General features: G+C 51.1%; 1 protein-coding gene across 3 annotated transcripts in view; it reads right to left on the reverse strand.

Moving 5' to 3' along the window:
* Window positions 1–26222, reverse strand: part of ADCK1 (aarF domain containing kinase 1) — a 101523-nt gene that overhangs the window by 18365 nt on the left and 56936 nt on the right. For all 3 annotated transcript variants that reach the window (XM_079126010.1, XM_079126009.1, XM_079126011.1), the window contains 3 exons: window positions 21054–21212; window positions 9508–9666; window positions 2191–2307 (listed from right to left, as the gene is read on the reverse strand). In XM_079126010.1, coding sequence (XP_078982136.1) covers window positions 2191–2307; window positions 9508–9666; window positions 21054–21212 — 435 coding nt within the window. The remainder of the gene's footprint in view (window positions 1–2190; window positions 2308–9507; window positions 9667–21053; window positions 21213–26222) is intronic.

The raw sequence follows: 26222 nt of genomic DNA on the forward strand, positions 1-26222 counted from the left end.
AGGCACCACTGCATGCAGCCCAACAGAGATCTCTGGGAGGGAGATGGAAAGGGAGGGAAGCCAGGCCTCTGGCAGTCTGTAGGCCTGGGTTCCGATCCTGCTTCTGCCCCTGCAAGCTGTGTGACATTGGGCAAGTGGTTCAACCTCTCTGAATGTCAGATTTCTCACTTTTAAATGAGGTTCATAACACACACCTTACAACACCTCTATGAGGAGAAGAGAGCGTGTGCCACGTACCTGGCACCTATTAGCCATTTATGATCATTGTTACCATTTTTCCCAAGTAACTCTGAAACCAGCAAGCCCCATCCTGCATGTCTACAGAGAGCAAACCAACCTTGTGCCCTATGCCCACCTCACAGAGACCTACCAAGCAGGGCAGGCAGCTTATTTACCCCTCTGCTAATTCAAGGATCTCGATCTGCCCAGATGCTGGCTTTACCTGCAAGGTGATGAGCAAACGGTCAGCCAGGAGCAGAGGAGCCCAGCCTCCAGGGAGCCCAGCCTCGAGGCCACCTCCCCATGTCCGCTTCCCCAACGGCCCCTCCCCGGGCAGCAGCAAGCCCCGACGTCACATGGCAGTGCATCGTCCCAGGTCTGCCTTGTCTCCAAAGTCAAAGCTGCCCCTGACTGAACACCATTATGGCCTTGGCTTGCTGGACCCCAGAGGTGGGTCTGGGGTGCTGCTGGGATGCAAGTCCCACCTCAGCCAGTGACCGGCAGGGGTGGCACCCCTGGGAGCATTCCTGATCAGCAGGCAGAGACCCCTCCAGAGGGCAGGAAAGGGAGTCAGAGGGGACCTCCCAGCCAGTCCCCTTCCCTTCCCCAGCTGCCCAGAAGCCAGCAGGGAGGGAGCCGCTTTGGAAGCCCAGGCTATGGACCTGCAGCGCCCTTAGGAAAGACGAGCCATCTGTCTGTCTGTCTCCCCTCCCTCCCTGCACCCGTCTGCTCTTCTGTAAGGTGGAGGGTTGCCTTTCCCTCCTCCAGGAGAGCCCGCTGGGCCTCGCCTGGGGGTCAGGCATTCCAGACACTAATGGTAGAAGGAGTGAAGCAGGGCAAGGAGAGTGCCCAGCCTCCTGAAGCAATGTGGCTTCCCTTCTGGGGCACAAAGGACAGCGCTGTGCTAAGGGGTCTGTGGGGAACTCACACACTCCCCACGGCCTACCGTGAGGCGGGTACCATTCTGATCCCCACTTCAAGAGGCCACACAGCTACCAGGAGGCCTGGGCATCCCCACGCTCCCTGCCATTTCCCTGGTTCATCTGCTGCCAAGTGTGGCTTTCTCCCTGGACCATCTTACCACTGGGACCACATGCTCTTCTTCATGTGTTGCCTGGTGAGGAGGGAACAGGAAAGTATTTACCTGCGTTGGATCTGCCCTTCCTTTTTTTCCCTCCCACCCAGCGATGTGGTAGACTGTGTCACTGTACTTGAGTCTTCATGCCAAACCCTTCAGTGGCTCCCCAGTACCTCCAGAATCACACCCAACTCCCCCACCATCTGCTCTCTGCCCAGCTCTATCTCCTTACCTCCCTACCCAGCCCAGGTGAGCGGTGTCCTGCTCACACCCCTCCTCTGCCTGAGGGTTTGGTTGGCCTCTGGCTCCCATGCTAGGCTGTGGGGACTGCGTCTGGATCCCCTGCGAACCCTTACCCCCGGCACGTGCAGGAACTGGAGAAGCTATGACTGCTGTTGAGAGACATAGCCCCCTCCTTTACCGGGGACCCCTGGGGACCAGGAAGCTGAAAATGGGGTGCCAGCCCTGCCCACTAGCCAGCAATCCCTGAGATCAAGGCACAGAGTGGAGACTCAGGGCCACCACCTCCCCCTGCTCTGGACAGCAGAGGCAGTCAGCGAGCAGCTGACCCTCTTTCACCTGATACCTGGAGTCCTGGGCAGGGGGAGGGGGTGGGGAGGCAGAACCGGGGGAGACTGTCACCGAGCCCCACAGAGGCAGAAAGACATCCCATCGAATTTACTCTATTATTCTCTGCAGTGCTCAAACCGTGGGGCTCGGATGGTAAGAAAGACAGGCAGTGTCTGCAGGGCGGGCTCCCCATGTCCCCGTGTTCCCCTGTGCTCCGAGGGGTGGACATGGCCAGGGAAAAACCTTCCGCTCCATTTCTACAGACCACAGGCAGCCCAGATGAGCCCACGTCCCTGACGCGGCAGCTGCGCCCTGGGCCCCACCTCGTTGACGTCGATCCTGTTCCTCTCCATGTAGTCCCGGTCGTTGACCTGCCCGCCCTCCACGAACTCCATCAGGAGGACCCGCTTGGTGGACAGCTCCCAGTAGATTCGAGGGACCTGGAACAGGAAAGGGAAGGTCAGGACGTCAGGGGAGGCTGGAAGTTGGGCTGAGGACACAGAGGGAGATGTTTCTTTCTAGGCAGAAGAGCAGAGTCTGCACCAGGGGGCAGAGACCCCTCCTGTTTGGGGGCCACAGAACAGCTGGCCTTCTGCAGTGTCCTCCAGTTAAAAGACAAAACTAAAATTGCAACTTGGGAGAGAAACACAGGAAAGGTTCACACCTGCGTGCTGATGTTAAAGGCTCAGGAGGCTGAGACGGGAGGATGGAAAGTTCAAAGCCAGCCTCCGCAAAAGCGAGGTGCTAAGCAACTCAATAAAATACAAAACAGGGCTGGGGATGTGGCTCAGTGGCTGAGTGCCCTGGTACCAAAACAAACAAACAAAAGCTATTTCCCTCTCCCCGGCACCCTGCCAGGCCCAGCTCAGGCCCAGCTCAGGCCCCTCAGGCTCCCAGCCCACCTCAGCTCTCTCACGGGTAACAGATGTGTTGGACACACTGAAAGAATGAACAAACTTCTACCAGCTGATGTGTTCTGTTTCGTGTGCCCGTTTCCTGCGAGACCCCTGTGGGTCCAATGCTGGATCTGAACCTGACACCTGTTCCCAGACTTCCCCTTCCCAGAGGTGAACACACTTTCCCTGCCGGCCTCATAATAAGTCTGCCCACGTGACACAGTTCTGGCATCTCAAACCAAGTAGAAGTTGGCGAGGGGATTTGGGGAAGGTTTTTATTTCATTTTATTTTTTTTAAATATTTTTTAGTTGTCAATGGATTTTTATTTTATTTATTTATTTATATGCGGTGCTGAGAATCAAACCCAGTTCCTCCTACATGCCAGGCAAGTGCTCTACCACTGAGCTACAACCCCAACGCTTATTTTCTTAATATTTTTGGAATGAGAACGGAGGGAAACAAATATTATTACCTCATGTACATATTCCCCAATTACAATCCAGACTTTGATTTATGGAAGATTTGACTGTAATTCCTTTCTGAGATCGAAGGTAACCACTTTAGTCATTAAATATTTTCAAGGCATAGGTCAATATGTATGACGGCCTGACCCATGTGATCCTGCAATATGTATAATCAGAAAAAGGGGAGAGCGTACTCGATTTCTGTACGGCCTATCAAAATGTATAAATGCATTCTACTTTCACGTACAACTTATTAGGACAAATAAAATTTTAAATTGTTTTAAATAAATAAATAAGGGACATTGGTGTGACATTACCCGTCCCCTTCTTTTCCTGCCTTGAAAGTGACTGTGATTCCTGCAGCTGCAGCAGCCACCTTGCAACTATGAGAGGAAAAAAAAAAAAAAAAAAAAAAATCCAGGACAAGCTGGGATGACGGCCCTGACACCGTCAAAACACTAACAGAGTATCGGCAGGCGATGGCAGCAAGCCTTCTGGCGGTGTGAGGAAACTGTACCCTGTTTGTTTAAGACACTGTGAATGTGCCTTCGGCTATCCCAGAGGGTACTTCCAACTCTCTCCGACGCTGAGAAAGAACACCGAAGAGCCGAAAGGAGAACAGACTTCCCCAGGAGTAGGCAAGAGGCTGCCGAGCACCAAGGGCTGCCGCGACGTCACCAGGGTGACCCGCATCGGTACCGCCCAGCCAGGGAGATCTCTAAATGCTAAGTGGGCCCCACAGTTTGGATGGGCCGGTTTCCTCTTACAACCAAAAACAAGAGCAGCCAATTCACATGTTTTGGAGAACAAGACCCACCCCCACCATGACCACACAAACTCACTGACCAATAAGAGAGGGGCCCTCAAGACCACCGACCTGCTTTCTGTCCCTGATTCTGCTGATAACTCTGGTGTCACTGACCGGCCTCAGTCTCCCTTGCTGGCAAGGAACAGAGTCTGTCCATCTCGCTGACGGGCACACACAAGTGAAACTGGTCAGAACCACAGCTCCAACTGAAACTGAGGTGTCATCCTGAGCTCCACCATTTCCCTGAGGCTTTGCCTTTTGAGAATTCTGGGCCAACAGAGCAATCTGTGACTCTGCCACTTGGAACTTAAAATTTAGACTCACTCAACATTTCTCAAAAAGAGACTTTTAGGAACTGAACAGGCACTTCACAGAAGAAATATGAATGGTCAACAAATACATAAAAAAAATGCTCACCATTTCTAGCAGTTAGAGAAATGCAAATTAAAACTACACTGAGATTCCATCTCACTCCAATCAGAATGGCGATTATCAAGAACACAAGCAACAATAAATATTGACAAGGATGCAGGGAAAAAGGTACACTCACACATGGCTGGTGGGACTGCAAATTGGTACAACCACTCTGGAAAGCAGTATGGAGATTCCTCAGAAACTTGGAATGGAACCACCATTTGACCCAGATATCCCACTCCTCGGTTTAGACCCAAAGGACTTAAAATCAGCACACTACAGTGACACAGCCACATCAGTGTTTATAGCAGCTCAAGTCGCAATAGCTAAACTATGGAACCAACCTAGGTGCCCTTCAACAGATGAATAGAAATATGGTATATACATATATCATGATGGACTATTACTCAGTCATAAAGAAGAATGAAATCATGGCACTTGCAGGTAAATGGATGGAACTGGAGAATAGCATGCTAAGTGAAGTAAGCCAGTCGCAAAAACACTAAAGACGGAACGTTTTCTCTTACATGCAGATGCTCACTCACAACAGAGGAGGTTGGAGAGGGAAAGACTGGAAGTTCAATGGATTAGACAAAGCGGAATGAAGGGAAGGGGTAGGACGGGAATGGGAAAGACCGTGGAATGAATGGGCCACCACTCTCCTGTGCTCGTAGATGAATACCCGGTCAGTGTGACCCCACATCAGGTCCGTCCACAAGAACGGGAAGTCATGCTCCATGTGTGTCTAATGTGTGCACACTACTGTCACGAATATCTAAAAACAGCACATTCTTAACATTCTGAAGAAAAAAAAAAGAGAGACATTTAAAAAATGAGTGTGAGTTTGCGGCTGTTTTGTTCGTGGCTCCCCATTACTCTTCCCTCTGTTTGGAGACCTAAGCTTGGCCAGTGGGGATGGGAGACCCCAGCAGGGCCTCCCGGGGCCACCTGGAGGGCTGCTGGAGATGGCCACCGTGGAACGAGCACCAGGCTGGGCTTGTCCATCCGAGGCCTGGGCATGCTGGCACTTCCCTCCCACGTCTCCACTCCCTCCACGTGACCAGTCCAGACGCCCAGACGCGGACACTAAGCGGCTCCACCAGCCAGGAGGGGCACTTGCCACCGAGGTCCTGCGCCCTGCACAGAGCAGAGGCCCCCAGCAGGCTCCACCAGGTCCCGCATGGAGGCCAACCTCAACCCAAAGAAGAACAGATTGAGGGAATCTCTGCCCAGGGCCCTGACGGGCCTCGGCCCCAGCCTGGCCTGACCTGTGCTCCTTCCCTCTTCCTGTGCTTGGCTCATCTGGGCCAGTACCCTGGCCAGGGCCACAGTTTCCCACAGCCAGAGCCAGCGAGCAGAGTGCAAACCCGGATCCAGACTGCTGGCCCAGCCCCGCTCTGCCTCCTGCCCCGCGTGACCGCGGGTGTGTTCTGCAGCTTCTCCAAGTGCCAGCCTCCCCACCCGTAAAACAGCGATGGCGGTTCCAGCAGAAGCAACACCCCCACGTCCTACCGGCAGAGCAGAGCCCTGTATTCGCGCACAGAGCGACCTCAGGATGAATGTCGCTGCCCCACGACACCACACAGGCTTCACGGGGCTCGCGCTCACACCGGGGCTGAGTCGATGCCACAGACAGTTCCCCATAATTCAGATTTTTCCCCCAAAAGTATCCCCAAGGCAGAACAAAAGAGTGATTTGACGTGCGGGCTCTGAGCCAGGCTGCCTCCACTTAAAGCCTGATCTGCCCACTGGTAGCTGTGCAACCTGGGGCAAATGACTCCACCTCTCTGGGCCTCAGTTTCCCCACTGATGATAAGGGGTTAGGCGTAGCACCTCCCCTGTGAACGCGTCTAACATGGCAGACGCGTGTAAAAACTGTTAACTGCTACTTCTCACACCTCAGGAGTGGTTCATCTCTGAGAGTCTGGGAAGCCATGTCGCTCCTCCAAAGGCACGCACATCCCTGGGAGTTCATCTAGCCCTGGAGAGTCCCAGGCCCCCTCTCACCATGGAGAGGCCTATGAGACGGCCCCACGCCCTCCCATCTCTATATGTGCAGAAACGCTCTCCCTGTTCACTCCCATGCCCTGTGGCTCGAAGGCTTTCCCCCTCCTGCCTTGTCCCCAGATGTCCCCCAGCTTAGTCACAAACCTCACTGCTTGTCCTGCCCCCTCTGCCGCATATCATCCAACGCCAGAGCCAGAGCCGCTGACGCCTGGTCTCCACCGTGCGCCTGGCTGTCCCCACTCCCTCCTCCAGCCTCCCTGACACCACGTCTGCATTCAGGGCCGTCTGAGGCTCAGAGACCCCCGCACAGGACGAGGTCATCAAGCCCGCAGAAGCTCTGGAAGACGCCTCACGCGCCCAGAGGTAGGCTCCTGGCGGAGGCTTAATTATGCACAGATGTTGTGACGGGGTGCCAGCGTGCAGAGGCAATCCATCTCCAGCTTTTAGAGCCGAACGGGGTTCACAGCGCGACATTCGCTTCCTGCTTGTTATGTGTTTAGGCAGAATTAATTACCCGGGAGCCTTGGGCCCGCCGCTGTCACGGGGACAGTGTGCGAGTTCTGGTGGCAGCAGGTCAGAGCAGTACGTTAATTACCTCCTGGTTTGGCATCCTCGTTTCAAAAACGTGTGTTATGACTATTCGTGCAAGTCTGGGTCTAGCAGTTGTGAGTGGGCCCCAGCCAGGGGACGATTTTGCTGTTTCCATGGAAACGATGGAGGAGCTGGTTGTTTGTCTGGCTCAGCGTTCTGGCTCTGAGGGGCACCCCTTCTGGGGGAAAGGCAACAGAGAACCCCGAGATGAGTACCAGACGTGGAGTCAAAAAAAATCCAGGTGCAGCTCAAGCTCCTCCACTCGAGGTCTGTCACTGGTGAGATGGGACAGTGACTGGCGGAAGGAGTCGCCATCAGGACCTGCCACAGTTCCTGACACAGAAGAAACACTCCATCAGAACTACCCAGCCCTCAGTATGGCGAACACTTCCAGATGCCCTCCGAGCCCTTCATCTTGATGGACCTGTACTTCCTCCTGGGAATCCACCCAAAGAAAGTACTGTTGCGAAACAATCCGTGCCACAACCACACATCGGTATGTTTGTCCCCATCAGATGGAAAGCTTTCCAGGGCAGGGGCCAACCTCCAGCTCCCAGCACAGCAACAGACTTGGAAGATGCCCAATAAATGCAGAATAATGAGCAGAAAAACACAATACGCAAGCGGAAGCCCAGTTGAGGCCCTCGGCCCTGTCCGCGTGGCCACTCGTCGCGAGAGCCTGGTTTTCGTCCGGTTGGTGGCTTGAGCTTCAAGCCTGGGGCAGCGTTACCAGATCCAGTCTGCACTTCCAGACTTCCGTGCACAAGAGAGTTTACACATTCATAATTCCGACACAGGCGACGGAAAGCACACGAAGAGCCTGGAGGCAGAGCCGATCGCAGCGCACCTCAAGAGCCAAACTTCTGCCGTGGCTGCGCCTTCCACCAAAACCAGCCTGTGGAGACGCGGCACGACGGCCACAGCTCTTCTTCCCATGACCTGAGCGACTGGATTTTCAGGTGGTTGGTAGAGACAAATCCTCTCTAATCTGGACAGCAGGAGGACAAATAAGCACAACCTCCTCTCCTCAGGATGTCTCCAAAGCCACACGCGCCCAGAACGGCAGAGCTTTGCCACACAGTGGTCTGCGCCACCCTCCCCAGGAGGAGGGCTCTCTGACCACGGCCCACAATCTCCAGCCTCCTGAGTACAGAGCAATGAGCTAATGGCTTCCAGAGTCGAAAGCCCAGCCCTCCGTGTAGAAAGCCAGGAAGTCTCAGCCCTGCAACATCGTAGTGAAGGGACACCCATGACGCACGGATACGAGCCCCCAGATGACAGAACTTGTTGGAATAACAGCTGTGCTGGCACGTATCTCACTTATTCCAACCCGCGCGCCCTGTGGGACATCAGGAGTCCTCAGAGACCAACTCCTCAGCAGAGCCTTCCCTGAGCAAAGGGCATGCCTGGCTTCCGAAGCCTCGGGGCACTTAGAGTGGCCCCTCTCCCAGGACACTTTCAGCTCTGGCTCTGCACCAGCTGATGCTGCTTCCCACACCAAGTGTCTTCTATCGCACAAGGCGGTTCTGCTGTCACACTTGTTTTGGAAACACAAAACTGTCCCAGTGCAGATGACACATCCAAGAGTGTTCTGATCATCACCCCCGAGCCAGGCCGCACACATGGAGCTGCACCCAGCCTCAGCCTGCCACCTGGGACCACACAAAACGCACACACGCCTCAAACATCCCGCGGGTGGTGAGTCACCGCACCATCGTTACAACTTCCTGCCCCACGTCAGATGACCCTTCTACACCTCAAAATGGCTCACAAGCAGCAGCCTTCTGAAGACATCAAGGCAAGGTGCCCTGTGAAGTATGGCCTGAGGTATTTCTTAGCCATTTAAAATGTGTGAAACTGCGCTGCTGTCTTATGAGTTCCTGTCCTCTTTCCCTTGCTATGTGACCGATGAAGTTTCCGAGTGCTATCGCCATGCCCATTTCCCCCATAAGCCCTGCGGCTTCTGTTGTGCGATTTTACACATCATGATTTCTAGGAACACAAGTCGCGTGATGGCAGAACTACCGTATATCACAGTAGTAAATGCTAATGCCATATGCATGCATTTGGAAGAGGGCCAGGGTACAGTAGCGTTGCCATCATCATTGTCGTATCATCAACATCATCACCCTGTGCCACAGAGGCCAAGACCACGGCGCAGAGCCCGCCCCCCGGGTAGTGTTCAGTGTCCTGTGATTGTAGATGATGCGATAAACATCTGTTCCACGAACTGGCAGGTCAGCAATCACACTAGGCTTTTTTTTTTTTTTTTTTGGAAACTTGCCTTTGAGAGCCTAATATGTATCTCCAGTGGCAAACCATTCATCCTCAGTAAGAAAACTCAGGAAGGAACTGTCTCAACTCCCATTCTACAAGGGGGAAGTCAGAGCAGAAATCAATCCACCACCCCCCCGCCTTCTTCCACTGGAAGCACGGGCCCGCTGCCCTGTCTCTCTTACCTTTAAGAAGTCAAAGTGCTTGAGCATTTGGGCCACTTTCTCCGCATTCCTTCCTTCGTTGAGGAAATCCAGCTCCAAAGGCAGGTTCTTCTTGGCCTCATCCACCAGCCACATGAACTCAAACTCTGGGAACAGCTGCTTCACAGCCAGGGCAAGCACCTGAAATCCATCAAGCACCTCGTCAGTCCCCAAACACCCACCAAGGGAGGTACCCTCTGCCTGGGTCTGCCCCCCGGAGTGGGTGGGGAAACAGCTCCCCTGGTCTCCAGGTCTGTGACTGCACCAAGTCCAACCACTGCTGGCAGTAACCATGATGACCACTTGCTGGGCACGCCCCACATGCCCATCACTGGACAAAACGCTTCACTAACTCTCCCACCAAACTTTCACCGCTCTGGGAGGCAGGTGAGTACACATCTTACTGTCCCCATCCTGCAGACGAGGGACTTCGGGCTCTGAGAGTGCGTGTGAGTTTCCTGAATTTGCCCAGCAAGGACGTACAGAGCCAGAATTCCCCTTGGGTCTACCTGACTCCAGAACCTTTGCTCTTAAGCACTTCGCCAAAATCTTTTGTTGCTGCCCCCAGATTTCTTCCCCGCCATCTGCAAAGCACATGAGAGTACGTCAGCTATCACTGTCATTTTTTTTTTTTTTTTTTCCTTAAGCTGAGTGGTTGGTACTTGAGCATTCATAATTCAAGTTGAGCATCCTGGCCCCAAAACCCAAAATCAAAAAATTCCTGAATCTGAAACTCTGAGCACTGACATGACACCACAGCAGAAATTTCACACCTAACCTCATGTTATGGGCTGCAGTCAAATTGCAGGTGCACTAAAACTACTATATAAAATTACCTTTAGGCTATATGTGTGAGGTATAAATGAAGCATAAATGAATTTCATGTTTAGACTTGACTCCCAGCCCCGAGATATCTCATTATGTATATGTAAATATTCCAGAATCTTAAAAAAAAAAAAAAGTCTGAAATACTTCTGATTCCAAGGTAAAGGATTCTCAACCTGCATGAATTTCTATACTTTCTATAATATTTCACAATGAAAAATTAAATTGGAATACAGGAACAAACAGTCTGGACGAGAGCGACAGAAGATAAGGAATTTGACCACCCAGATGAAAAGCTTGGACCTTTGGCAATTAGGGCCCATGGGATGCCTGAGTGGGGGCATGATGAAAAGGGGGGTTTAGAAGACTTATCTGGCATTCAGGTTTCCGTCTAAGGATGTGAAATTAAACATCAGGGGCAGAAAGCAAGAGCCTAGTGAGATACACAGAGCACACCACAGCCCCTCCAGCGGCAGGGACTTAGTTCCGGGCTCCCCCACCACCAAGTCCCTGGATTTGGAGACAGTTTCATGAGTTTCCATTTAACATCTCTGTGGCAAGTGAGCAACAGTGAACCCAGGAACATGCAGGTGTTCTAGAATTCCCAAAGGGAAACAGAAGGCAGCCTTCCTGACCTCTCACCTGAACCCTCCTCTTCTCATTCAAAGCCAGGACCTGACTGATCGCCCTAGTGATTTCTGGTATAGACTGAGGTCCAAATTCTCTGACAACGTCCCTCTCTACCCCTGGCTACAGCAGGTGGGAATGAACAAGAACTTCCATGGAACCATTGGTGTCAAAAGACCTCCTCCTTCCAGTCATCCCAGAAGGACTTCCTGAGCTCCAGCCAAGAGCCTTCTCTCATGCCTCTGCCTGCGCTGGTCTCTGATGTTATGCACACTGTGTTAGGCGTGTGATACAAAATTAATAAATAAATAAATCCAAAGCAAAGCCATAAGCTACAGAGCATTTACAGCCTGGTTTTAAACCCCATGCTCGAGGTGATGTAGCAGACTCCATTCTAAAAGAACCGTCACACGGGGTCATTGTGGTCAATTTCCAACAAAACCCTTTTTAATTGCATCGGGCTGTCGTCTCATTTCTTTTCAGTCTTGTCTAGTCTCTCGTGGGCTAGACCTGTGACCTGACGCCAATCAATTTTGTCCACTTTGTTTGTGTGTGTGTAACATGAAACAAGAAGGGAAAGGTGGTGACAGGGACACAGGGGCCACCTGCATCAGACCCGGGCACACGACACTGCCGCCTCCAGGCATCACATCTCATCAGGTGTCCCCAAATGGGCCTCAGCTGCACCAAAGCAGGGCCAGAGCAGGCGCACAGGAAAGAGAAGTGACTCGCCAAGGCTCAAAGCGGGGGCACGCGGGCCACTGAATGCACCTGAATTCCACTCTCTGGGCTTTGAGCGCAAACAATAAGCTCTACAGAATTTTGCCCCGGTCTAAATTCCAGAGCAAAGTAGTAGCAAAGAAGGAGCCACAGTGAGGTTCCCTCCTAGTTCAATCAATAGATACTAATTACCTCCAGGTAGTTACCTTGGGCCATATGCGGGTAGACAGGAGAGCTACCTGTAGCCTAGAACAATCTATATCCGAGGCAGATGCCTCTGTTCAAGTAATACTTACTCACCATATGGTCATGGCTACTTGTGAAATTTTAAAATATCATTAATATCCAAACAGCACTGAAAGGTACTTTAAAGATTTTTCTGTTACTAATCAACTATATGATTAGTCATTACTAATACCATTGATTAGTATTATACCTCATGCCATTAATCATAAAAGCGGCCATCGATTTTATTGATTAATATTAATAATAACTAATTGGTAAACTCATAACCTCAAAAGCATTCTAAGGGTGGCTGGTTACAACAGTCCCCTCGATCTGAGAATAGATCCTCAGACCTTCAGAGGATGCCTGAAATGGCAGATAGTACCAAATCCTGGTACACTGTTTTCCCAGTACAAACAGGCCTATGATTTATAAATCAGGCACATGAGAGATTAAAAATAACTAATTAAATAGAATAATTAAAACAATATACTGTAATAAAAGTTGCATGAATGTGCTCCCTCTTGCTCTCTTTCTCTCTCCTTCCCTCCCTCCCTCCCTCCCTCTCAAAATACCTGATTTTGCTATATTGACTACGCTGGACTATGGGTAACTGCGTCCACAGATAATTGAAACCACAGAGAGCCCCCGGTGGCAGTGGGGCAGGCGTCTACTGTCCTTTCAAATGAGAGGGCCTGGGGCTGAGGATGTAGCCCAGTGGTAGAGCACCGGCCTACCATGCATGAGGACCCGGGTTCAATCCCCAGCACCAGCAACGAAAGAGGGAGGGCTCTGTTTACGTCAGTGGCTTAGATTTCCAGCAGGTCACCAGCCCCGTTCCAGGAAGATGTCAATTTGAAAGCCTGAGGTCAGCTGTGAAACCCGGAAAATGTATAAACTGCACTCAGTTCAGGCGGGTCCACTAACACCCGACCTTCGCTGGGTGGGAAGGGGATCAAGTGAAGAGTCATCTGGTTCAGGGAGTCTGTACTGCCACCATGTTCCACTTTCCTTGGCCAAGGACAGTAAAATAAAATTCCCTCATTTCACCGTCTGTTTTCATCCAGTCCCCTCAGAGCTGCCCTAAGTAGATTCATTTTGGTTCCTTTTTGACAACAGATGCAATCGACTAAAATAAAGCAGGTGTTGTTGTCAATTTGCCTTTTTGATTTTTCTCCCAAAATGTATCTTCTCCATAAAATTCTTCCAACAGCCAATGTTTTCACCAGTGCCTAACACATACGCAACACCCAGCAGATGTTTATTGGGTACTCACATGAATGAATGAGTGAATAAGTCAATAAATGAACACATGAATATTTCAAAGGGTTTGTCTTCTCCTGTGAGAAAATTACATGGTCACATTTGTGTTACCGAAATGATAACACAGTTTTTGTTTCTGTTATTTTTGGTAGAAAAAGGGATTATCACTGAATTTGGGGGAATCATAACTTCAGAAAAAATGAGAATTCTCTACTTAATCTGGAAACATATGAATCAATGAAGGTATATTCAATAATTAATACTTCCTTCAAGGTAAAATAATGAAACTATTTTCCTACAGAGTAATTGGTTCACAGCAGAGAAAAAAAAAAAAAAATCAATCGTGAGCCAGATGGAAATATAACAGAAATACAGAGTCACACAGAAGTTTGAAAACTAGTAATTGTTACTTATAATTGCACAAAGGAAATTATCATTATTTAGTACCACTACTATATGCCAGGCTCTATTCTCTGAGGTACTTTACATAGATACCCTCATTTAATCTTTTTCCTGCCCATTTTACAGAAGGGAATAAGTTCTTGGAGGTTAAAGCAATTCTTCAAGTCACATGGTTTGGAACTGTCCGCACACGATCTGGACCCAAGTTTTTCTTCTTTCTTTATGTAGGCCTGCCTCATGCAACACCATGTAGAATAATACAATAGGAAACCAAGATAAGGCAGAGAAAGAGCTTTGCACATTGTAAACTGCGACTGAAATGTCAGTTACTGTTATCAAGTTATTATATACTAAAGAAATAATATAATAAAGAAATAATGTTCTATGGAAAAGCAGCACACCAAATAGAATGCCGTACCAATCCAAACTGGTAAAAGTGGATGTTCAACAAGAATCGAAAATCAATTCAGAGTGATGTAAATAGCTTGCCATTCGTGGGGTTTATCTTTGTTCTGATAAGTTATTAAAGTGCATGCTTTTTGGAAAACAGAATTATAGGGTGACAAGAAGTTTCCATGGAATGGCTTATGTCTTTGCATATTATATATGTGTATATATATGTGTGTATATATATATATAAATCTATATGTATATGTATTTTTTTTAATTAGCCATTGGATTCTGTGCCAACATAAACATCACCTAACCACCCACTATTCGATCAACATATTTAGAAAAGAATCAAGATGACAGACAGCAGCACTGAATAGGTTGCTCAGAAACATGACTGTCACAGGTCTTCATTTTCAGAGACCCTTAGGATAGGCCAAGATGGCAACAAGCACCCAGGCCACCCAACACAGTAGGGTGCCCTTGGGACCAAGGTACATGGAAGGCATGGTACTCAGCCAGGAATTAGATTCCTCAGGGAGTGAAGAGGCAGGCGTGTTCATCATCAATGTGGGAAGCCTGAGAGACAACGGGGGGTGCTATGGGATTATGGGGGCATCACTGTTCACAGGTCATCTGAGTCCCACCCTGCTTTCAGGCAGTGGGACATGGCCTGCTGGGCCCTCTCCGCTGGGGGCAGAACAGGACTGCAGCAAAGCTGGCCCCCCAGCAGACAGACGGACTGCACCTCCTCCGTCCCCCTTCCTGCTGAATCAGTGTTCCAATCTCTGGGCCAATTAGTCTGGCTCTGGACAGTCACTCAAATCAATAAGAGTCACTGGCTGTGCATTTAGAAGTAGAGTTGCCCCAACTGCTAAAGGGACAGTGTCAGGTGATAATGACAAAGCTGAAAAACAGCCTGGGCTTGCCTTTCTTTATTGTGCAAAGTCACCAGCATCATCAGATTCATCAAACACTGTGTCCTGACAGTCAGCTTCCATTTCTCTGTCACCACCCAGGGATGGTCCCCTTCCCCAACAGGGAGCCTGGTTCCCAGGAGACACAAAACGCTAGGGTGGCACACATTCCTGGGCACCAACCCAACTGCCACCTCTCCCATCTTCCCAGTTAACAGAGCCCCAATTCTGTATGTCCTTCAAGGAAGGGAGGCCTTAGCCTGGGAAGGTGAGCTGTGATTGGTGCAGGCCAAGCAAGGTGGTCCACTTCTCTTGCCAAGACCAACTCAAGCATGGGCATTACTTCCTGTCGATGAGAAATGAAGCAAATTCTACTACGGAACTTTTTTTGATAAGGAGCAAAAAAACAGACTCTCTGGCATCTGGATGACACCAGAAATTGTGAAGTTGTTTTAGGCATTAGTTTGAGGACAGCCAGAAAACTGAGATGGCAGAGTAAAAAACAGAACCTGGGTCCTTACAATCACAGTGAGGTGCTGGGTTAGTCAACCTGGGAACAGGTGGTCCAGCTTCCGGACATCTTTGCAAGGGAGATAATACGGGCTATTATTATCTCTACTACTTTTTGTTGGATTTTCGGATTTTTGCAGTCAAAAGCATCCTAGCAGCCAGCAGTCCAACCTCCTGACTCTCAAAAGTCTCCCTCCTGCAGACCTTTACCCACTTTATCCTTATAGCAGACATGTGTTTGGATTCACAAGCCGGCTTCCCAAAAAAAAAAAAAAAAAAAAAACAAATGCACAGAGGTTAGGCCTATCCGTCACTTCCATCAGATGACCTTCCTCTCAGAACCAGGGAGTGATCCCCTCAGGGTTGCTGGGGAGCCCGCCATAGTGGGAGAGAAGCTGAAGGCACCGAATACCTGGAAACGGCATGAAGGGAAGCACAGAAGGCTATACACAGAAGTATCCTTGTCCCCCGTCGCTACAATTCTGGTGGCTAAGGTGGCCCTAATGTCCCCTAGACATCATGCTTCTCCAGGCTTGAGTACTTTCCTGGGTTGTTGATCCTAAGACCAAGATACCAATTAGGTCTGAACTCAGGGAAAGAAAATACTTATTGCAGATTTCAAACAGATGAATTTTCTAACTGGACCCTTCTTGGTTTTACAGCTGGGAAGGATGACCCAGGTAGGACTTTTTTCATCAGAGACCAAGCCCAGAGACAAGGCTGCTGGTCTATGGAGTGGTGGTCTCGGGCCTCCTTCCCAGCTGCTCTCCTGGGGTGGGGAGGGGGGGTTCCAATACACAGTAGGATCCCAGCACTGCTGCCACCACTGCCGAGGAGCCACCCTTGGCTCTGCACACAGCCAGGGCAGGCTGCCCAAGGAAAGCACCCATGCTTATCCCAGGGAGGAAGACGCCACACCTTTATTACTGCTATTATTGTACGGACCTTGCAGCCATCATTACTTAAGAAGCCAGCCAGGTTATGAGCAGACTAGAGTGACTGCTGTCCTCCCAGCCCAGTGGGCCCTGGCACTGGGCAAAGCCAGGTTCCAGCCTGGCTCAAGAGGGATCAGGAAACTCAGGGATCCTCCATGACCCCCATTCACTCCCAGCTACGGCCATGCCGTTGCTCCCAAAGGATTCTCAAAAATGTCAGATCTCCAGGTCTGTGCCCGGCATCACTGGGCAACCCTGGTCCCTCACCCCACAGCTCCCTTTGCGACGCACACGGCAGCCATTCCAAACCTTCACCCCCTCGAGCCCCCGGTGCCACCTCCTACCCTCTCTTCTTAGCAGATGGTCTTGCCTCCTACTTCAGAGAAAAAATAGAGGCTATCGGGCTTGTACGCTCTCTGCTGCCCACTCTCCCCCTCCTCCTCTGCCCCACGCTCCTCTGCGCCCTGTCTAGCTGCCTTCTTCCCATCTCAGAGCAGAGACTGCAGTCTCCACGGGATCCTGGCGCCCCACCTCCTGAATCTCCTCCTGGACTTAATCTAGCAACTACTTCTCTCTGCTGAATCTGCAACCCCTCCTTTCCCACCAGCTGCAAGCCTGTTCATATGTCCCTGGCACTTAACGCCTGTGTTCTGCTCTGACCCTCCCCATCCTTCACGGCTGAAGAGTTGAAAAGAGCATTCCACACTAAGTGTCTCCCCGTCCTCGGGGCTTAATTCTCTTTTACCTCACTCTTGTGGGAGCTGCTCTTCCTAACAACTCTAAATTGCCAATCCAACCAGGTGTGGTGGTCCGTGCCTGTGATCCCTGTAACTGGGGAGGCTGAGGCAGGAGGATCATGAGTTTGAGGCCAGTCTTGGCAACTTAGGGAGATCCTTTCTTGAAATAAAGAATTTTTAAAGATTGAAGATGTGGCTCAGTGGTAGAGTACCCCTGGGTTCAATTTCCAGCACCACAAAAAAAAAAAAAGAAAGAAAAAAAGACGCCAAATCCAAAATACCCTTTTCAGCTCCTCACTGGTTTGATCTCCCACTTGACAACAGTGAGTAATTCTGGCAAACCCTATTTTACAAAATGGCTGCAACAACACTCCCACTCTAGTATGCTTCTAGAACCTTGCCACGCCCCTGTCAGGAAGCAGAGTCTGTTTCCTAACACCTGAACTAAGGAAGACTTTGCAACTACTTCAACCAACGGAGTAAAAGAGAAGTAATACTATATGACTTCCCAGGCTACGTCACAGAACTTCTTCTCTGGGGACACTTGCTCTTGGAATCCTGCCACCATACCATGAGAGAGCCCAAATAGTCACGGAGAGGCCCGCAGGGTGAGGAAGGAGGCCCTAGCCCTCAGTCCTGACTGAGCAGCAGACCACAGCCACCCCGCGCCTTGCCAGTCACGTGAGGAAGCCATGTTGGAAGTGCAGCTTCCAGTCCAGTGAGATGACCTCCTCCACCAAGACCTGGCCAAACTGCAGACTCACGGCAACCTAATGAGTGTCATTCTCAGCCTATTATGGTTTCAGTATTAGGTGTCCCCTAAAAGCTCATGTGTGAGACAATGCTAGAAAGTTTAGAGGTGAAGTGATCGGGTTGTGAGAGTCTTAACCTAATCACTGCATTAATCCCCTGATCGGGATCAACTAGTAGTACAGGCAGGTGGGGTGTGCTGGAAGAAGCAGGCCATTCAGCAGGGCTGACTTTGGGGTTTATATTTTGTCCTTGGTGAGAGAAGAACTAACACTCTCTTCCTCTCTCCCTCCCTCCCCTGCTTATTTCCCCTCTTCTCTCTCTCTCTCTCTCTCTCTCTCTCTCTCTCTGCTTCCCGGTGCTATGTCCTGAGCTGCTTTCCTCTGCCACAGCCTTCCACCATGATGTTCTGCCTCAACTCGGGCCTGGAGCAATGAGACCTCTGAAACCATGAGTCCGGGATAAACTTTTCCTCCTCTACTTTGTTCTTGTCAGGTCTTTTGGGCGCAGTAGCAAAAAAGCTGACTAAAACTAAGCTGCTGTGTCTTGAGATGGTTCGTGACGTGGCATGAGGTTCTGATAGCGTGCCCTCTTCTCGAAGGTTCTCTCAGCAGATGGAGAGCAGCTTTGCTTCAATCCCGCTCCTCCTGGAATCCCACTGATGGCTCCTCCTCCAGACCCTTCCGGAACTCACGCCCTCTCTTCCACTTCCCTCAGGATGTGCTCCTCACCTCTTTCCCACCACCCCCGCCCTGGCCCCGCTTTCCTTTTCCACTCTGCACACCTCTCTAAGTGTGAGATCATCTGGGTGCCCCAGATGGATGCCACCGTGGCCTCCTTACTCACACGTCCTGCGTCTGTATGCCAACCTGAACTCCAGACCAGCAGGACTGGCCCTATCCCAAGCCACCCACACCAGCATCTTAACCCCATGGCTGCTGCTGAAAGAATGGACATTTTTTTAAGCTATCTGTTTTATCTCAACTCCCTAAGGTTTCCCTCCCAGTAATGGGAACAAAGCCCTTAAAGCTGTTCTCTGTTCCCAAACAGAGAGTAAAAGAGTAAATTGAGCCTGATAGCCAGATAGTGCTCAAACAGTAGGATTACCAGAAACTATTGACCAGAATCTACAGCCTGTTGTAAAACATTGTGAAACATGTTGTCAGCAAACCCAGACCCCCTTTGAAATTTCCTGGCAGCTTTGTTCCCCCTTTTCCCCCTTTCATGTGTGACCCCTCCCGATGTGGGGTTTCTGCCTTTATAAACCTACAAGATTTTCTGCTAGGGACTCTACTCCTGGAGTTGGGTCCCAGCGCGCTGGAATAAACACCTCTTGCGGTTTGCATCAAGTGACGCCTCCTGCGGTTGATTGGGGTTGCCGTCCATCCATGGGACAGAGTTGGGGTTTCCTTTTTGGGGGCCTTACACTGCGACTTTCACTCAGCTGAGTTCCACTCCAACCTCCTGACTCCCCTCAGAAGCCACGTTCCCAGGTGCCCTTGCCAATTTGCTTCCAACTTAAAGGACAACACTGGTGGGTCAGTGTGGTTCTAACTCCCAGGTCCTGCACCTGTCCTGCATCCACCAGGTGCACCAGCTCCTGGCCTCCAGAAAATGACCTCTGCTCTTTGCCCCTTGACCTTGAAGGTAGCAGTGGCTTCCTGCTCTCTGTGATTTTCTCACCATCCTATTTAGGGGTCTTAGCAATTTCATCCCTTTCAAGTCACATTTTCTGTTCTAAGTTTCTTCTGTTTGAAATATCTACAGCAATTTCTTTTTCCTGGACTGGACCCTGGCTGAGATACATGGTTAAAGGCACCCAAACTTAATCATTTAAGCTAGAAAGCTAGGATAGATTTCAGTCTCCTTCTTCCCATTCATTCCAGTCCTTGCTTCCTCCCCACACGAAGCTGGTCACAAGGGTGATTCCACCACCTGAGCTCATCCCTCTTCCGCCCCCTGACACTGCCTAGATTCACATCATTATCTCTCTCTCAGACCAATGCAGCAGCCCCTCAATTAGTCTCCTGGGTACAATCTTTCTGCCTTCCAATACAGTCCCCAGAATGCCAACAGATTTTTATTTTTAATGCATATCTGATCATGACAGTCCCCTGATTAAAATTCTTAAATGGTTCCCCACAGACTACAGGAGAAAATCAGAACTGTTCAGTCCCACAAATATGTGTGGAGCATTGACCAGGTAGAGTGTTCTGTGCCTTAGCCTGGAACACGGGCCGCCGTCCATCACCCCTACCTTCCCAGCCTCTGCCGCTCACACCATCTGAACTAGATCAAGTTCTCCAAGCACACCCTGTCGCTCTAAGACTCAGGGCCTTCACACATGCTGGGCCGTCCCTCCCCTGCCCGGGAGGTCCACTCAGAGGTCTGCTCAGACCTTCTCCTTAGTGAAGCCTCGACACCTCCATCCGTCCAGACACCTGGCACCACGCTGGGGGTGTCTCCTCCACTAAACAGGGAGACCCCCGCCCCCAAGAGGAGCACTTCTTAGGACATGGTGCAAGAAGGGCCTCCCTGTTTGTGTTCAGTATAAAGTGAGTTCAAAGACTAAGAGTCCAGAGTAAGGAGAATGAGCAAAGGAGAGGGAGAGAGAAAAGGCAGGAGAGGGGCTGCTGGCAGGGGGAGTAGACTGGGACTCTCTGTGGGGGGCTGCAACTTCCACTGTGGCAGCACCCTCTCGCCCCCTAGCACAGAGCTAGAAAAATCCAGAGCATACTAGGGCCTCTAGGGCTTTTCCCAGAGCCATTTTCAGGCAGGTCGCTTTGTTCATTCAAAACAAATGAATGTGAGATAAGCAATCTGCATAAGTATCTCTACATGGCCTGCAGGCCGTTTCTATATCCCTAAGGAGGACCACATGCTCCCTTTTGTTATGATTCTTAGACTCCTGGTGTGACTTTTTCCACCCCCAAGGAAACCACCTGAGATCTCCTTCCTGTAACACCCCACAAGGTCCCCGTGGTCACAGAGGCTGCCCAGGGTGTTCTGAGACCAACCCAGAGGATTCCCAGAGGCAGATGAAGAACTGAGCATCTGGCTGTGGGGCAGGGTCCCAAGCTGTCACGACCCCGCCGTGGTCTCAGCTCTCCTCTCCTGCTCTGCTGGCCAAAGGGTCACACCGCCCGCCCCCTGGGCCAGCACCACTGAGGCTCCCTGGATCCCAGGGAGATACGGACTGAGGACAAAGGAAGAAGCGGGGCACACACCTCCATCAGAAGAATGTCCTTCGAGCTCTGAGCCTGTACCTTCGGGTGCTGAACCTTCACGGCCACTGTCCGCCCATCACGCAGCACTGCCTTGTGGACCTGGGCCAGGGACGCGGCCCCCAGGGGGGTATCATCGAAGCTCAGGAACAAATCGTGGATCTGTCAGGAGTGGAGAAAGGTCAGGGCAGTTGAGATGATGGCACAAATCAGTAAGAGAGCAACAAAGCTGCCCAGTGTCCCATGACAGACTCTGTTTTATCAGTTCTGTGCCAAGTCTCGGCCGGGCCCCCTGCTACAGTGGAGCATCGCACCAGGCACGTGGCAGGAGTGGGACAGAGGACAACCTGGAGGGCCCACCCTCACACAGGTGTGCCGGGCCCCAGGTGCCTCCCTCAAAGACCCATTAGGGCTGTCTGGAATGTTCCAAAGACATCCACCATGGTGCCCCCGGGGCTCTCACACACCCGCAACTAAAAATTCACAAACTGGGGCCCATGGCAGCCCCAGACAGGATCAGATGAAAGATGTTCCAACTCCACCACCAGGAGAGCTCGAGAGCCCTGGGTGGGAGGCTTCAAACCCTCAGCCGCCTCTCCTTCCTGCCTGAGCAGCTGCCTCAGCATGGGTTCCTGAGGCCACCCCAGGCCAAGCCACCCTGGCAGAGATCCCGGGGCTGCCAGCCAGAGCTCACGTGCCACCCCACTCGGAGGAAGCCTTGGGCAGAGGCCCTGTCCTCCCTGTGCCTGTTTCTCTCCGGGAAGCAGAAAACACATTCCTTACTCTTTCCATCTCCTCCTCCCTTCCTTCCTTCTCTTAAAAAACGCCACATCGGTTTCCCTAGAGGGGAGTTTCTTTCCGACTGCAGGGGTCACAACCACGCGTCCAGACATGGGAAGGAGGCCCCCAAACAGCTTTCTCAACACTGGCTAAGGACAAAATCCGAACCCTCTCCACTTCGTTAAGCCCCTGCAGAGCCCACCGATTCCCGAGTGTCCAGGTATCTGCACGTACACGTGCACAAGCGGGAAATACTCAATGCCTCCTCTCCTGAGCCCACCGCCCAGGCTCCTGCGTGCTGAGGTCTCTGTCCCCTACCCCTTCCTCCTTTGTCCCGCTCTTGCAGCAGTCACTCTGTCCTGTCCTCAGTGCTGCCCTCTCCTCTCCTTGGTCTTCAAAAGTCGCATGGCCCACAGCTGCCACTGGGTCCCCATTTGCTAGGCTGTGTCCCCCTCTGCCAATCACTCCTGCCCCATCCCCATCCCTTCAGCTCTCACCGGACTTCATTCCATTTATGGCCGCTCCACAGAGGCCAAAGGCCCAGTGGACACAGGAGACATCTTGGTCACAAGAGAAGGGCATGGGATTGGCTTCCCTGTCCCCCTCCTTCATCAATGGATCTGTTTCTCCCAGTCCCAGGGCCTCATTCTCCCTGCAACTCCAACAACATACTCGTCTTTCTCCTCCTTCAAGAGTTCTAGGCTCCTTAAGGGCAAGACTCTTTCTTCCATGTCACCCATCTCCATCGCCCTGGGTATGTCAGCACAAGAACCCTTGATCCTGCCCCTGGCTTAGGATGGGAGAACCCCAGGACCATCTTTCCCACAAACCAAGAGGACCTCAACTCCAAGTGAGCTGGGGTTCTGTCTGTTCTGTTCACTGCCAAATTCCTTGCACCTAGAACAGGGCTGGAACTCGTCAGTGTTAGATGACTAAGTTCACTATTCTCTCCACTGGAGAACTGATCTTCCTGTTAGACTCCCTGCTCCCCAGCTCCTACTAATCCAAACACCACAAATGGGTAATTTTCCAAAACAGTTAAAGCACAACATCATATGTAGTGTTTACCTAAGTCAATGCCACCTGTTACTCCCTGTGAGGGTAAAACCCTGGCCTGGTAATCAGAACCCCAAGTGCCCCTGGCCACCCTGACTGGTTCAGAGATGGACATGTGACCCAACCGGTCCAATCAGACTCAATTTTTCTGCATTTGTTTTAACTATGGGTGAAGAAATTTATTCTATTGAACTTGAACAGAAAATTATAAACCTGGCATGATAAGGGTCACACAGCAGCAACAACAAAGGAAATTAAAAGCTGGGGTTGTGGCTCAGTGGTAGAGCGCTTGCCTAGCACATGTGAGGCACTGGGTTCAATTCTCAGCAAAACATATAAATAAAGAAAGAAAATAAAGGTCCATCAACAACTAAAAAATATATATAATAAAGGAAGGAAGGAAGTTAAGCCAAAAAATAAAGGAAAACATCTTGGCTACAATGTTTGAGCCCCTAGAGCTCACCATGCCTGAGTACCATTCTGATAATTTCATTTTAAAAACTTTGCTTAAGTCAGTTTGAGTTTTGGGTCACACACACACACTGAAAGGGCTCTGGCCAATGCATTGAGTTCTCAGGCCCCAGCTGGGACAAATACAGAAAAGGGCATGGGGGCCCAGCTTCCCCAAGAGATTCAAGAAATAGAGTTCCATCCCTTTCCCACCTCATTTGGGACAGGGATCCAGGAATGGAAGGGAAGATAGGGTTTCAGGGGTGCTGCCAGCCCTCACACCATGAGAGTAACGCCAGTACCTCTGGGACCCTCTGGAGGAACACCAGGGAGAGTATTTCTGGGGCAGAATATGAACTCTGACCCTCGCCCCCCCCCACCACCAAGGCCGCCAGAATGGCCCCACCTTCCTACGGCAAAGGGACCTGGGATCCCCAGCCCAGGCTTTGGCCTGGTCCAGAAACACCTGTTCGTTGTCTGAGAAGGACAACCAGTCTTCAATCTCGTGTCATTGCAGGGACATTGCAGAGTCACTGCAACCAAAGAGTGACATGGCATTGCTGGGGCTATGTGACTGTAACAGCTGCCAAGAGCAGCCCACGGGGAAGGGAAAGAAGGAAAGGGCCGAGGCAAGCAGATCCTAACCTCCCGGAGGAGACGAATCTGGTCGGCCACATGCCCCAGGGACAGAAAGGGGCCCTCCACAATGTCCTCATCAAGAGGACCTCAAATACCACCAAGCCCTGCTACCAACTCAGCACCAAAAAGCTATCAGGATTTGCCCACATTCCCCATTTTACCAGTGGACACGAACAGAGGCATGGGAAATAGGATGCATCCCATGCCGGGCACCTCGGGCAGAAGGCCACCCCCCATCTTCCTGGTGACCCTCCCAGCCATCCTTTTCCTTTCGGGCTGGATGCAAGTCCCAGGCCTACACCCTCCTGTGCTTACGCAAGCACGCACACAATAATTGATCGCTAGTGGATGTTCTTAGCTGGCTTATAAAAAAGGTAATTAAAGATCGGTGCTGCAGCCTGTAATTAAATATGAATAAAGTATCTCTAAATGGAACCTTGATTCAAAGTGTTCAGTGGAAGTACTTTATGCTGATAGATAGTAAGGAAAAATAGACCCTGTCCCAAAAGCAGAATTACACCCACCCCCCGTGCAGCTGAAACAAATGCCACCCCCCTCCAATCAGGATGTGCCTCGTCCCCAGCCCTTTCAGCAGAAAACCATTAGCAGAAATGAACTGCGGCAAGTGCAGCAATTAGATTCAAGCAGGGCCCTCAGCTGCCTCCAGTCACTCACAGAAACTTGCCTCCCTTTCTGAGGCTTTCTGGCCCCCACCCCATCCCCATTCCTTTTGCTCTCTCTGGGTCTGGAGGCAAAATCAATTAAGTAAAACAACTGCATTTTAAAATGACTAGTTATGTGCTTTTTAATTACTGTCAGCCCAGGATTCAAATACATTGATGCTCCTGTCTGGAGAAGAAAAAAAAAATTATCAGGATAAAAGTTTTTCTGGATTTGTAGGGTTGGGGTTTGGGGTTTGGGGTTTGGGGTGTGTGTGGGGGGGGGTGTTTGTGTGTGTAAGGGGGATGTTTTCTTGTGAGAAGAAAAACATCAGGGGGACAAAAAGAAATGTGTCCTCCCCTGGCATCTCGGCAGACCATGGTCCATTAAGTCTTCAGTGCGCCGGCCTCCGCTGGGGTCCCTGAATCTGAAGAACAAGAGACGTCATACCCAAGTCACAGGGCATAGCGAGAGTCTCTGTAAAGTCAGTCATGTCAATTTCACAAGGCCAGGTTACTGGGCAATGTTTCCAAAATGCCACCCTGAGAAGCATGGTCAGGGTACTCATGAAACCCCAAAGAAGGTGACACGGAGACGGGATTCCCTGGAGAAGTCACACTATGACTGCTGAGGACTTGGGCTTACAGTCTCAGCAGGCCCCCCCGAGTCTGCAGCCTGGCCAACCTGGGACCCCCTCCTAGCCACCAGCTCACCAGTTGTGGAGGCAGTGAGCCCTGAACTTTCCACGAAGGCCCAATGTCAAATATCCCACCCTGCTGTCCCCCTTCCCATTCACATCAGACCTATTTTGGCTTCAGAAATTGCATCGTCCTATTGATAATGCATCTCACAAACCCTGAACTGCCTGATTCGAGGTGAAGACAGCAGCCTGCCTCAGAGCAGGCAAGTGCCGGCCTAGTCCCAAGGCCAGACGGTACCCACTCAGGAGCTGGGGAGACCCACCAGGGCACCTGAGGTAGACCAGCTCGGCGCAGGTTGCCATGGCATCAGCAGCAAACAGCACCCGCTCCTGCAGCCTGGAGCTGGCCCTCCCCAGGCCTGGCTGGGTGCCACTCCTTCCATGGAGCTCGATGGAGAAAGACAAATCTCCATCTGCACTAATGGAGTGGCCCAGCAAACCTCGCCCACTACTCTCCCCCGTCCCCGTCCCCAGCCCCCACCCTGTCCCCACCCCCATCTGAGCTGGCACCCTGCAAAACACCTATGCCTGACCTGGACAGAAACCCCCCACCACCTCTCACCCCCTCCCCTGGGCACTGATCCCCAGGGACCTGCTCCAGGAACCCTCCGTTTTACCGTCATGCTCCCAGCTGATGGCCCTGATTGCTGCAATGCCTGTCCCCACTCCCACCCTTAAACACGGCTGGTTTGTAGCCCACCTCTTCTGGGTCATGCCTAAGATGACAACGGGCAGTGATGGCGAACAGGGGGCACAGGCACTCTCACGCCCCCTGGTGGTTGGAAAATATGATGGCAAGTTTTTTTTTTTTAATTTGTTCTAATTAGTCTTACATGACAGTGGAGTGCACTTTGACACACCATACATAAATGCAGTATAACTTCCCA

Source organism: Sciurus vulgaris (genome assembly GCF_902686455.1).
Source record: "Sciurus vulgaris genome assembly, chromosome: 2".
Taxonomy (NCBI): domain Eukaryota; kingdom Metazoa; phylum Chordata; class Mammalia; order Rodentia; family Sciuridae; genus Sciurus; species Sciurus vulgaris.